At 41.6% G+C, this 13,836-nt stretch overlaps 1 protein-coding gene and 1 long non-coding RNA gene across 5 annotated transcripts in view; one reads left to right on the forward strand and one right to left on the reverse strand.

Annotated features, from left to right (window-relative positions):
* Positions 1–760, forward strand: part of anks1b (ankyrin repeat and sterile alpha motif domain containing 1B) — a 305,040-nt gene extending 304,280 nt beyond the window's left edge. For all 4 annotated transcript variants that reach the window (XM_054739750.2, XM_070548583.1, XM_070548587.1 and 1 more), the window contains one exon: positions 487–760. In XM_054739750.2, coding sequence (XP_054595725.2) covers positions 487–535 — 49 coding nt within the window. In that variant the 3' untranslated portion in view covers positions 536–760. The remainder of the gene's footprint in view (positions 1–486) is intronic.
* A 1,581-nt stretch (positions 761–2,341) lies between these two features.
* Positions 2,342–13,836, reverse strand: part of LOC139066242 (uncharacterized) — a 57,103-nt gene continuing 45,608 nt past the window's right edge. The window contains exons 2-3 of the long non-coding RNA XR_011519174.1: positions 8,025–8,068; positions 2,342–2,422 (exon numbers count right to left, since the gene is read on the reverse strand). This is a non-coding gene — a long non-coding RNA (uncharacterized lncRNA). The remainder of the gene's footprint in view (positions 2,423–8,024; positions 8,069–13,836) is intronic.

The raw sequence follows: 13,836 nt of genomic DNA on the forward strand, positions 1-13,836 counted from the left end.
GAGCTGACCAACGTGAGGGATGTTGTCTGAACTCAACAACTGGAGGAAAGTTCAGACTTTTAAAATATTTTTTTAAAAGAGGAGAGGTGATGTAGCACAATAACTTCATTTATAGCTGGTTCATCCAGCTGGCTACTAGAATGTATTTCAACTTTGAATCTTTATATCAAGTATTTTTTTGGAGATACTAACAAACTTGTGATTTTTTGTTTCAAAACTAGATTTTCAAATTGACCTGTGACACAGGACCACAAAATAGTTTTTGCTTTTCTAGAACCTTTTTCAACATGTTTGTGTATTTGTTCAGTTAACTCTTTTCTGGCTTATTAACCTTATTTTAATTGTTGGGGGGAAAAATGTGTGTAAAAGGTTTAGCATGTGACTCGTGGGACGCATGGTGGCCTTTTTTGGATTTGCTGGGCAGGGTGCCAGTGGAGAGGCGGTGTGTGAGGGCTCTCTCGATAAGTGATGTCATCTCATTTGCAGGGCAATGGCGGACGCTCATGTCTATTACTGTGGAATGCAAAGAATGTAGCCAGCCCTAAACATGGACCTTGTCACACATACAATGCAAAATGGACTACAAAGGACTCTCTTGCTTACTTTTCAAAAGGACAACATACATGGATGCTACTCCACTTTCTTTAAGGTTGAAAACGTAAAATTGGACGGGTAAAGTCAGAGACACACACACAACCGGACTGCACCCTGACACATGATGTCTGCTCTGAATGTACACTTATTTTAAAGCAGCCTCGACTTCTACCGTTACAGCAGGATCCGTTTTATGCACTCCACCTGGAAAGCATGATTGTTGAACTTGTGTGCGGTCAACATCTTCACTGAAACTGAGTACAGTAACAGGGCATTTGTTGGTAAGAGACGATGGGCATGTTTATTTATTGGCATGGGTTTAAGGATATATGGCTGGTTCTTTTTTACATTTTCTTTAATGTCAGAAAATAAATATGCACAAGCGTGTAAATGTGACTGAACTTGCTGCAACACGCGTCTTAACAAATAATGACCCTGCGTGAACAAAAAGGCATCTAGTGTTTAAAAAAATAAGAGGTATTCTATTCGTATTGCCCGACATTTTAATGTTTAATATGAGAGTATTCTATTACCATGATGATGATAATCCTTGTGCAATTCTTGTCTAATGTTGTCTTAATGTTACATTATTTTTCTATGACATGCCGAGACGAAAACCTTGAGCCTGAGAAATGATGGCAATCCTTTAAAAAAAATCTGGAACTAGGTGTTCATACTTGTACAGAGAGTGAATGTTGTAGGTTGCTTGCTAACTCCTAGGTCAGGTCAACCTCCACTTCTCATGGAGCTCTACTATTATCTTGCAGATGTACTATTTTAAAAGCAGTATTACTGTATTATTTGGATGAGACATTATCCAGTTATAAAATGTACATAGATATTTTGCCAACTCATTGTTAATACATGTAAAAAGAGAAGATTTGCAGTAAATGGCACTGGAAACAAGGTACCAAAATAAAGGCTGGATATTTCGAAAAGTGGTAGTTTGTAGAGGTTGTATCTTGAGTGAAAACATGGATTGTTTGGTAACATCACTGCTGATTTATTAATATATATAAATATATATATATAGGCTTGGGCTTCCAGCACACTAATTTTTGTAATTTTGGCCATTATTTATATCCTTGTAAAGCACATGAAATAAAATCTGACTTGTAAAACCATGTATTAGTTTGAAGTTGTCCTGAATTTCCTCTACCACTACACAAAGTCTTAAGGTGTGCACAAATATGACACTTCTTTAGCTCAATATGGAGGTTTGTTTTTAGCACAAAATGATTATCAGAATTTCAAAACCATTTTTGTCAGTAAGTTAAAGTTTTAAGTCAATATCAACTTTTGTTTTCTCCTAAACTTCCATCCTTTACTGTCTAGTTCATGAACTGTTAATATTTTCAATTTTTTGACACCACTGGCTCACACATGAGAGCGGGGCAGAAAATAATTTTTACTTTTGAATTTTTAAATAATTTTATGCAATACTTATGACTACAAAAAATAGCATCTAAAAATATCCTCATGAATTTTTGTTCAATTGGTTAATAAAGCGAATGTCAACATTACAAAGAAACACATTTGAGTTCATCTGTATGATTTAAGTCATTGGAGAAGTTTTTGCAGGTAATGCCAATAAACATTGCAGACCATTTGAAAACTGCTAATAACGTGTGCTGGTTGTTGCTTTTACACCGTTCTTTGAACATTGTGGATGCATTTCTATATTTTAAGCACACCCCCTTAATTTGGTACCTTAGGTGAAAGAACTGAGGCCCAAAAATGGCGGTGCCTACCTCACCAGATGCTGCATCCAATCAACAACATGGGATGTCAGAAACACTTCTTGAACCAAGTCCCCTGCGATCAGCACCTAAAATGGGAAAATGTTTACTCTAAATGGTAAATGTTACTCTTCTAGGCATTTTTCTGATGTAAATCAACAAATAAAACATGTCTGCCCCTCGTAGAAAATCTGTTATGTTAAAGCCTTGTGTATTTAACATCTTGAAGTTTTAAATTTATACTTTGGAAAACGTATTAGTGATGTGAAAGTGGAAGTAGAAATGTGGATTTTCATCCATGTATTAGGAGATTGTTTAGGGACGCTGCTATGCCTAAAGCCAGGCGCTAATTGGAAAAAGCTTCTGCAGCTCACACTTCGACAATGGATTGTGAAACAGAAAAAGCTAGAAACACGCCAGTTCTCCCGGATGTAAGCAGTGAGTCTTTCTTTTGGTAGTTTGGGTGTTTACATGATCATAGAGCACAATATTCTGTGACTCTTTAAAAAACGCTGACAGTCACAGGCTTTGTGATCAGAAAACAGCTGGCAGTGAATGAGTTAGGAATGTTTTAAATAAATTGTAAAATAAATAATTATAAAAATTTGAAAATAATTTATGAGGTGGTTCTCTTGCATTTGTGTAAAACCCTCCGCCAGTAACACGGCTAATGGACCGTCGCCATCAGGTTGTCTAACCAAACCGCCACACTTCCCCGGGTCCTCTGGTGTGAGAGGTTCTTCACTCGATATCAGAAGTATAAAAGCTGCCAGCGCTTCAACTTTAAGACAAACAACCAGAGTCACACCATTTTGAAGACATGAAACAAGACGTTTGGACCTTGAAAATGGCGACTGGTTTTTAGCTCCATCTTGTGTCCTCCAGTATCTCAGGTCTCCGATTCCGGCAGAAGTGTTTCAGGGAAGATAACCGAGAGTGTGAAGCCTATTTCACACTGAAAGCATCAGTGGCGCAGAACGTCACTGCTTTAAATAAAATCCATTACAGTCTATGGAGTGTTTCAAACCAGCCGCGATGCGGCAATTTTCTGGCGTGACCCAGGGATGGCCCGCCGTGCCGCTAAAGGTAGGATCGGGTTCTATTTTTGCCACATGCCACTTCTGGAATGTGTAAATATACACAGTTAACATAGGGCTAGACAGGAAATTACAGTGTTTAAGTGTAAAATCCTCAGTAGTGTGACCCAACAACTTATTTACCAAGATTTGTGCATCCAGAAGTGCAGCAGTGTTTTTCATGTAGGGCTGCAACAACGAATCGATAAATTCGATGAAAATCGATTACTAAAAGCGTTGGCAACGAATTGCGTCATCGATTCGTTGTGTTGCGCAACTCTTCCAAAAGCCCCCTCCCCTCCCGGCCGCCGTTGCGCACAGACCGGTGGAGAGCCGGCAGGTGTTTGTAAGAGGAACATGGCAGAAGCAACGAGACCCCCAAAAAGTAAAAACTTCTTAAGTTTGGGAGCATTTTCATTTAAATCAGGCGAAGACATGCAACGTTTAGGTCAGACAGCATGGCACGGGGATACTACGGTGATGATGCAGCGTCTTAAACGCAAGCATGTCAGAATCATCAGCGAGGAAGGAGAGAGCTCGGTGTCCGGGTAAGATTATTACACAGGCTAGACATGCCCTAAGCTCGTTAAAAAAAGTCTATAAAATTGTAAGAGCGATGCTATTAGATAGGCGGGGGGGGGGGGACGGGACTCGCGCCGCTGCAAACCGGTTCCGCCGTCACATTCCCGCAGAAACTGGTTGATCACACCGGGGCCAGACTATTAACATGTGGTTTTACAACCACAATGTCCTCAGAAGCGAAAACGCTTTTAAAAGGGAGGGAGGAGTCCTAACTGTTGCTGCAGGCGTGTTGTGTGCGTGCAGTTATATACTGGATAGGGCTGCAACAAACGATTATTTGGATAATCGATTAATCGGATGGGGTCTCGACACGATTAATCGGATTACATAGGGACATTTTTTAAAACTGCTAGGGAAACGTTATTTTTCCTCCTTCATTCACTTTATTAAACACAACATTATTAGAAAACAGTTCAATAGCAGAAAAACAACATGCCATCACCTAAATTGTCTTATAAGGCGTATAGACAGAGACCCTAAGCTACAACTATCTGTGACCTAAAATGCTTGGTCCAAATTAAACAGCTTAAAGAGCAAGTCAACCCCTACCAGAGTCTAACTAAACTCCCGCTTCATGTTTGAAAAATGCAACACATGCTGTTGCCTGGCAGACCGAGAGGGCGGAGCCGCTAACAAATACACACACACTCAGGCTCACGACAATTGCTATTCTCATCTGTTTTGTTTGATCTCATCTGTAGACATTTATTATAATTGGGGATGTCAAACAACTAATTTTTAAATGTAATTAAACATAGGCTGTGAATTAATCAAAATTAATCACTATTTCCAAAAATGACTGAAAAATACCAAATAAAACAAAAGTAAATGAATGCCATCCTCCTTGCGATGATGCCCTGGGCAACTGCCATAAAGTCACATCAAGAAATGCTGCTGATCATTCCAATGATCCCAAATAGACTCACATTAGGCCACATGAAAGCAACTGAACCCAAAAATATATTAACCAGTATATAACTGCACTCACACAACACGCCTGCAGCAACAGTTAGGACTCCTCCCTCCCTTTTAAAAGCGTTTTTGCTTCTGAGGACATTGTGGTTGTAAAGCCACATGTTAGTAGTCTGGCCCCGGTGTGATCAACCAGTTTCTGCGGGAATGTGACGGCGGAACCGGTTCGCGGAGGCGCGAGTCCCCCCCCCCCCCCCCCCCCCCTATCAAATAGCGTCGCGCTTACAATTTTATAGACTTTTTTTACGAGCTTAGGGCATGTCTAGCCTGTGCAATAATCTGGGGCTTGGGTGAATCACTTTTGAAAAGTTTTTAACTTACCCGGACACCGAGCTCTCTCCTTCCTCGCTGATGATTCTGACATGCTTACGTTTAAGACGCTGCATCATCACCGTAGTATCCCCGTGCCATGCTTAGTCTGACCTACAAACGTTGCATGTCTTCGCCTGATTTAACTGAAAATGCTCCCAAACTTTAGAAGGGTTTACTTTTTTGGGGTCTCGCTGCTTCTGCCATGTTCCTCTTACAAGCACCTGCCGGCTCTCCACCGGTCTGCGCGCAACGGCGGGCGGGAGGGGGCTTTTGGAAGAGTTGCGCAACACAACGAATCGATGACGCAATTCGTTGCCAACGCTTTTAGTAATCGATTTTCATCGAATTCATCGATTCGTTGTTGCAGCCCTAATACTGGATAAGATATTTTTGGGTTCAGTTGCTTTCATGTGGCCTAATGTGAGTCTATGTGGGATCATTGGAATGATCAGCAGCATTTCTTGATGTGACTTTATGGCAGTTGCCCAGGGCAACTGTACAAGGAGGATGGCATTCATTTACTTTAGTTTTATTTGGTATTTTTTCAGTCATTTTTGGAAATAGTGATTAATTTTGATTAATTCACAGCCTATGTTTAATTACATTTAAAAATTAGTTGTTTAACATCCCCAATTATAATAAATGTCTATAGATGAGATCAAACAAAACAGATGAGAATTGCCCTTAAAGAGCAAGTCACCCCCAAATAAACTTTTTTTTTGCTGATAAACTAAATAAACGAGTGTCTAATCATGCTGCAGACACGTGTCGTCAATAATTTGGCACTTCAGTGCATCTTAGTTAAAATTTAAATATTCTGCCTAAAACTGGCAGTGTTGTGCCGTTGTCAGGTAAAAACTCTGCACCGTATTTTAATTTAAATCTGCCACCGCTATTGGCTAAGAAGTATGCTATGATGTAAACTGGTACATTATGATGTCACAATGCTGTCGTGAGCCTGAGTGTGTGTGTATTTGTTAGCGGCTCTGCCCTCTCGGTCTGCCAGGCAACAGCATGTGTTGCATTTTTCAAACATGAAGCGGGAGTGGAGTTAGACTCTGGTAGGGGTTGACTTGCTCTTTAAGCTGTTTAACTTGGACCAAGCATTTTAGGTCACATATAGGTGTAGCTTAGGGTCTCTGTCTATACACCTTATAAGACAATTTAGGTGATGGCATTTTGTTTTTCTGCTATTGAACTGTTTTCTAATAATGTTGTGTTTAATAAAGTGAAGGAAGGAGAGAAATAACGTTTCCCTAGCAGTTTTTAAAAATGTCCCCATGTAATCCGATTAATCGATTAATCGTGTCGAGACCCCATCCGATTAATCGATTATCCAAATAATCGTTTGTTGCAGCCCTATTTTCATGGCTTTAATCCTGGCAGTGGAGAGGAGCAACATCATACGACATCAAAAAGCGATTTCCTTCTTTTTTGGTTTAATGACGGATTGTAATAACGAACAAACATTTGAAGCCTCGAGGAATTTTGTGATCTTGCGAGTGTAATGGAGACCAGGGGTTCCATTCATTATGGAGCGAGGAAGCCGTTCCGTGGCCAAGACTCTCCCAGTATGTGATGGACAAGGATTGAAGCTCAAGTAAAAAGTTCAATGGCCGTTCCACACTGCTTGATGTTCCCAGTGTGAAACTGGGGTGAGTGTTCTGTGATCCAACACTAAAAGTGTCTTCAGAACTGATCAGATGGCAGACTCGCTGCAGGGCCAGTAGTTCAACCCTTTAACCCCTCTGACTTTCAGACTGACAAACTGCTCGTCCATTTCTGTGGTAACCACATCTTCTCTTGATATGGATGTAGTTGGAGTTAAGCCGGGCGTACACTGTGCGACTTTTTCACTCGTAGCACTCAGCTTCAGCTCAAACTGTACAACTTCCTCGCAGGTCAGATCTCACGAGTCAGGCGCTCACACTGCACGACCCAGTTCTTGGATGCGACCTGACTGCTCACACTGTACATCTGGTAGCAACACGTCGGCCCTAAAAATATGCTAAAAATAGCAGTTTTTACTCAACACGTCAGACTTTTTTGTCTTGTTTTGCCTGTTGTACTTCGGGAGTGCTGCAGGAGGACACACAGGGATTTGTGGGGGTTGGATGAGTAAAACGAAAAAAAGAAAGTGAATCTGTGTTTTGTGATCAGTTTAATTTGACATGAACACGACAAACACGCTTTCTTGACAATCTTTGTGAGTAAAAAAAAACGTGTAGAAACAAAAAAGAACAGCGTGTGTTATTAGGGAAATAGTGAGCGAGCGGTGTTGATGCAGGATTGCGCATGCGCCGTGAGCGGTTCTGATACATTTTGGGTCGCAGCGCCGCTTCAACAGTGCGATACCCTCACGAGGGACAAGCAAAATATTAAACACGCCAGAAGTCCGTGCGACCTCACGACTGCTGATCGGCAGCTGGTCACGTGGTGTTAATCGCCTCTCGTAACCCCCTGTACACTACACGAACGCTCGGCGCAAGTTTTGCGCCGATGTCGTGGATTCTCGCAAGACTGGAAAATCTGCTCAAAAAAGTGAAAAAGTCGCACAGTGTACGCCCGGCTTTAATGTAGACATGTTCAAAATAAAGAGAGAGCAACTCGTCTATGCCAATATGTTTGCACAATAATAAATAATTACTGCACAGCCTGTTTCCTCATTAGTCATTAATCAGCTGAATAGGCTAGGATGCCCTGTGCCAGCTACAATGCATTACTTCCAAATTTCCGCCCTGAAACGTACCCAGAATGCCTCCTGAGAAACTGCTTCCTTCAGATGTTTCTGAACTGCAAAGTCAGAGGAAAAAAAATCACAAGTGCAGCAAATCTGTGCTGAAAATTTGAAATGAAAGCACAATTATGAACATTTAATCAGTCATTAACAAACATAAGCCCACTGGGTAAACCTGTTTATGGAATAACTGTTTTAAAGCCTAGCAGAGAGGGATTTAAATAAACATGCTGGCAGGGTTTGGTAGATTGAGTCCCTCTGGCTGTTTCTACCACATGCCCTGTTTGGATTTGACTGCATTAAAAAAGGTAAGTGCATCCAAGACCTGCTACAAGACTTAGACATCACAATTGATATAAAGTGTGGGTTTGAGTGGTATTTCATTAACCCTGTAAAACACGTGTCAGAAACAAGGCCCGTGGGCCAGATGTGTCCCGCCACATCATTTTATGTGGCCCGTGTGAGATTCAAGTGTCTTAAAATAAGTCTATGCCGCTTCAAAGCACACATTGGCTATAAACTACATTTCCCATAATTAGGGCTGCACGATATTAGGAAAACCTGCGATATTCGATAACAGTGCTTAATATTGCGATATCGATATTACTCACGATAAATGAACAAATACTAAAGTATGCAGTGTTGATGTCGTCTGGCATGTGACGTCTGTTCTGGGTTCAAAGCAAACAAAAACTAATGCATGAATTCCATTACAACATAACATTTTTATTGAAAACATATGCGGCTGCACCTGCTACTGTATTAGCGGCTGCACCTGCTACTGTATTAGCAGCAAAACAACAAACTGCATGCATGCAGTTTCTCAGTGACTTTTAAACATCACCTCCACCATAAAACTTTTTCTGATGCTCCAAATACAGAAAAACATCCCTTACCAGGGTTTTTGAATAAATAAAAAAAATCAGAAAATAAGTTTAAATGTTAAATAATAGATAACATCACTTAAATGCAACAGCAAATTATCTCATTGCTACTGAACATTTTCTCCACTTACGTGGTTATGATATAAGGCTGTCGCTGTAATTGGGACGTGAACTGTGCTGGGCCAAGCTAGGAGAATATTAATATTTTCTGAGGGAAAGAGAAAAACAATTGTCTACCTTTCAGAAGAGGAACTGGCAAAAAAACTACAATATGGAATATATATGAAAACGTTTGGTTTTAACCCCAAATTGAACAAGTTTACCTAGATCTTAAAAAGCAGCTCAGATGATGAAACTGCAGCTGATTCGGATAACAAGCTAACAAATTGAACTAGCTCCTCTAAAGCCGGGCGTACACTGTGCGACTTTTTCACTTTTATGAGCCGATTTTCCACTCGTGCAAGAATCCACAAGATCGGGGCGAGTTTTGCGCCGAGTGGTCGTGTAGTATACAGGGGGTTACGAGAGGCGAGTAACACCACGTGACCAGCTACCGATCAGCAGTCGTGAGGTTGCACGGACTTCTGGCGTGTTAAATATTTTGCTCGTCCCTCGTGAGGGTATTGTACTGTTGAAGCGGCGCTGCAAGCAGCTGCGACCCAAAATGTATCAGAACCGCTCACGGCGCATGCGCAATCCTGCATCAACGCCGCTCCCCGCTATTTCCCTAATAACACACGTTGTTCGTTTTTATTTCTACACGTTGTTTTACTCACAAAGATTGTCAAGAAAGCGTGTTTGTCGTGTTCATGTCAAATTAAACTGATCACAAAACACAGATTTACTTTCTTTATTTCGTTTTCCTCATCCAACCCCCACAAATCCCTGTGTGTCCTCCTGCAGCACTCCTGAAGGACAACAGGCAAATTACATGTTGTGTAAAAACTGCTATTTTTAGCATATTTTTATGGCCGACGTGTTGCTACCAGATGTACAGTGTGAGCAGTCAGGTCGCATCCGAGAACTGGGTTGTACAGTGTGAGCGCCTGGCTCGTGAGATCTGCTCTGCGAGGAAGTCGTACAGTTTGAGCTGAAGCTGAGTGCTACGAGTGAAAAAGTTGCACAGTGTACGCCTGGCTTAAGATAACCGGCTAGCAGAGCTTCTGACTGACAGTTTATGTGCAGCAGCAAATCAAGTATCCTGATTAACAAGGTTATAAAAGCTCATAAAGGAAAAATCAGTTTGATGTGTGGGGGAACTTTTCCATGCCCTCTTTAGCAGGGTGGGACTGGGAGGAGAGTGCTGTAGCCTTTTAGCTGGAAGCTAACTGGAGCCAACATCACCACCCGGTGGAACACTGGCGACATGGAGGTAGGTGGGTTGGTTCATCGGCACGTGTCGGAGTCAGCCCGGTTATTATCAGCTGCTTAACGACACCGAGCGGACTCACGTTCACGTTTGAAAGCAGCGCTGATCCCAAAAATCTCAGCACAAAGTGCGTTTGTTAATCTGAGCCAGCATGACGAACAAGGGAACGGCGCCGCTAACTCAGTTTGGGTGTTGCGTTCCACCCATCCTAAGGGTCTACGTAGGGGACGGGCGTATTACGTGAACGGACCCATCTGATTGGCCGCATATCAGAAGGGCTACATCTGATTGGTCAAATAATACTTCTGCGTAAAAACAGAGCTGGTTTACAAAAAGTTAATGTATGACACGGATAGAAATGTTTGAACCAAACATTTATCGCTGTTTTTGACGTGCTTTGCGATGGGCCTATCGCACGTCCTGTTATCGCGATAACGAAAATTTTTCGATATATTGTGCAGCCCTACCCATAATGCATGGCGACTGTGTTCCCAGTGCAGTGACTCGCCACTAGGTCACAGTGTATCCACTTCCATGTTTAATTAATGCAACAAGTGAAAATGACTGTCCACACATTATCCCGAAATGTCCAGGAAGAGAAAGATTGATGCAGAAGGAAAGTGTTTCAACAAAGATGGAACATGTTGATGCTTCAAGGAGAAAAACCGGTATGTCTTTACAGTCATTAGCGCCATGCTACTAGCATCAGCGTCGGCAGCGTTACCTCCTCTGCCTCGGACAAACTGAAAACAACTAGCCAATCACAGCTCTCTAGAGGGGTTTCAAACACATAAAGAGCTGTGATTGGTCCATAATGGTGGGCCAATCATAGTGCTCTATCTGCTTAGTGAACAAATCACAGAGCTTTATCCACTTTGTGGGCCAATCAGGGCACTCTATATGCCTGGTGGGTGGGATGATGCAACAGAGTGAAACAAGAGTATGTCACATTCATTGTCCAGATCATTTGAAAGAAAACGATAGAACCCGCCCCACAACCGAGAGCCGTCAATGGAGCATGGCCAGACTAAATAATACATTTATTTAGTCTGGCTTGCCAGGCTAGAGAAAATTGGGATTTAATTAGTTTGATTTTATTAACCTTTTCTGCTCCAAAGCATGAAAGTGATTAGGTGAGATATTGCATTTTCATTTAAGAGAATTACTATTTTTTATTTATGTTGTTGGCCTATGATAAAAGATTTTACCTACTTTAAAACAGGACAGATTACAGATACAAGAATAGAATAGAAATAAAAAAGAAAATCCCTTTATTGTCCGTCAGTGTGGAAAGCTTGGTGTCACAACAGCAATAACATTCATTACAGGAGCAACAAAGGAGAGTAAAAAATAAAGAATAAACAAAAAAACATAAACTAGAGACTTAAAATCTCCAAAAGATTAAAAAAATATAGGAAATGCTGAATATATGCTGACAAAAATGTAATTAAAAATAATTGAGACTTTTTTTTTCTCCCCCGTGTCCTGTCTGGCTGTGAAGTAGGACTGCACGATATTAGGAAAACCTGCGATATTCGATAACAGTGCTTAATATTGCGATATCGATATTACTCGCGATAAATGAACAAATACTAAAGTATGCAGTGTTGATGTCGTCTGGCGTGTGATGTCTGCCGAGGGTTCAAAGCAAACACAAACTAATGCATGAATTCCATTACAACATAACATTTTTATTGAAAACATATGCAACTGCACCTGCTACTGTATTAGCAGCAAAACAACAAACTGCATGCATGCAGTTTTCTCAGTGAACATCACCACCACCATAAAACATTTTCTGATGCTCCAAATACAGAAAAACATCCCTTACCAGGGTTTTTTGAATAAAAAAAAAATCAGAAAATAAGTTTAAATGTTAAATAATAGATAACATCACTTAAATGCAACAGCAAATTCTCTCATTGCTACTGAACATTTTCTCCATTTATGTGGTTATGATATAAGGCTGTCGCTGTAATTGGGACGTGAACTGTGCTGGGCCAAACTAGGAGAATATTAAGATTTTCTGAGGGAAAGAGAAAAACAATTGTCTACCTTTCAGAAGAGGAACTGGCAAAAAAACTACATGTAAAATATGTGGAAATACTTGTTTTTATCCCCAAATTGAACAAGTTTACCCTGATCTTAAAAAGCAGCTCAGATGATGAAACTGCAACTATGATTCTGAAAACAAGCTAACAAATTGAACTAGCTCCTCTAAGATATGGCTGGCAGGCTAGCAGATCTTCTGACTGACAGTTTATGTGCAGCAGCAAATCAACTATCCTGATTAACAAGGTTATAAAAGCTCATGAATGAAAAATCACTTTGATGTGTGGGGGAACTTTTCCAGGCCCTCTTTAGCAGGGTGGGACTGGGAGGAGAGTGCCGTAGCCTTTTAGCTGGAAGCTAACCGGAGCCTGGGGCTAAAATCACCACCCGGTGGAACACTAGCGACATGGAGGTGGGTTGGTTCACCGGCACGAGTCGTAGTCAGTCCGGTTATTATCAGCTGCTTAACAACACCGAGCGGACTCACGTTCACATTTGAAAGCAGCGCTGATTCCAGAAACCTCAGCACAAAGTGGGTTCAGCATGACGAACAAGGGAACGGCGCCGCTAACTCAGTTCGGGTGTTGCGTTTCACCCATCCTAAGGGTCTACGTAGGGGGCGGGCGTATTACGTGAACGGACCCATCTGATTGGCCGCATATCAGAAGGGCTACATTTGATTGGTCAAATAATACTTCTGCGTAAAAAACAGCTGGTTTACAAAAAGTTGATGTATGACACGAATGGAAATGTTTGAACCAAACATTTATCGCCGTTTTTGACGTGCTTTGCAATGGGCCTATCGCAAGTCCTGTTATCGCGATGACGATAATTTTTCGATATATTGTGCAGCCCCAGTGACAAGCCTCATAGATTTACTCTCAGGTGGAGCATCAAAGCGTCTTCTTTTAATGTCACGCCTGATACTTAAAAATTTATTGTTATTGTTTTTGAATGCTTTTTAATTCCGACCAGACATGGAGACAGAGGTGAAAGAGAAAGGAAGAGACAAAAGGTGTGTGTGCGTTAGGGCTGGGCGATATGACGATTTTAGACCGTTTTACGATCTACACATCTGAAGGTCTGTCATTTTTGAGAGACCGTTTTATCACGATTCACAGCTCTGCTGTTGAATTTCTGCCTCTGAATGAAAAGGGAACTTACCCCAGGCGAATGACACGCCTTTGTTTGACCCTTAACCAATCAGAGTGAGTCATAGTAATATATTAATGCCTGCCCCGCCTGTTTTCCCCTGTGTGTGAACAAACATGGCTTTGCCGCGGCTGAGCGACAACGAGGTTTTCGTTCCGAAGAGGAACGCAGGGTTTCCTTAGCGCGCGGCTCTAACAACTTAGTGACGTGACATGTATCGGAGAAAGCATAAAAACACGTTGGACGCTTCTTCTGAAGCAGGAAAATAACACCTCTTCTTAAGCAGAGTACGACGTCGCCTCGGCTCGTTCACCCTCTGCCGAGCCGGTGTCGGTACCGGACTGAGCTCGGTCACTGGGTCGCTGGA

The sequence above is a fragment of the Nothobranchius furzeri genome, chromosome 1 (assembly GCF_043380555.1).
Source record: "Nothobranchius furzeri strain GRZ-AD chromosome 1, NfurGRZ-RIMD1, whole genome shotgun sequence".
In the NCBI taxonomy this organism is placed as follows: domain Eukaryota; kingdom Metazoa; phylum Chordata; class Actinopteri; order Cyprinodontiformes; family Nothobranchiidae; genus Nothobranchius; species Nothobranchius furzeri.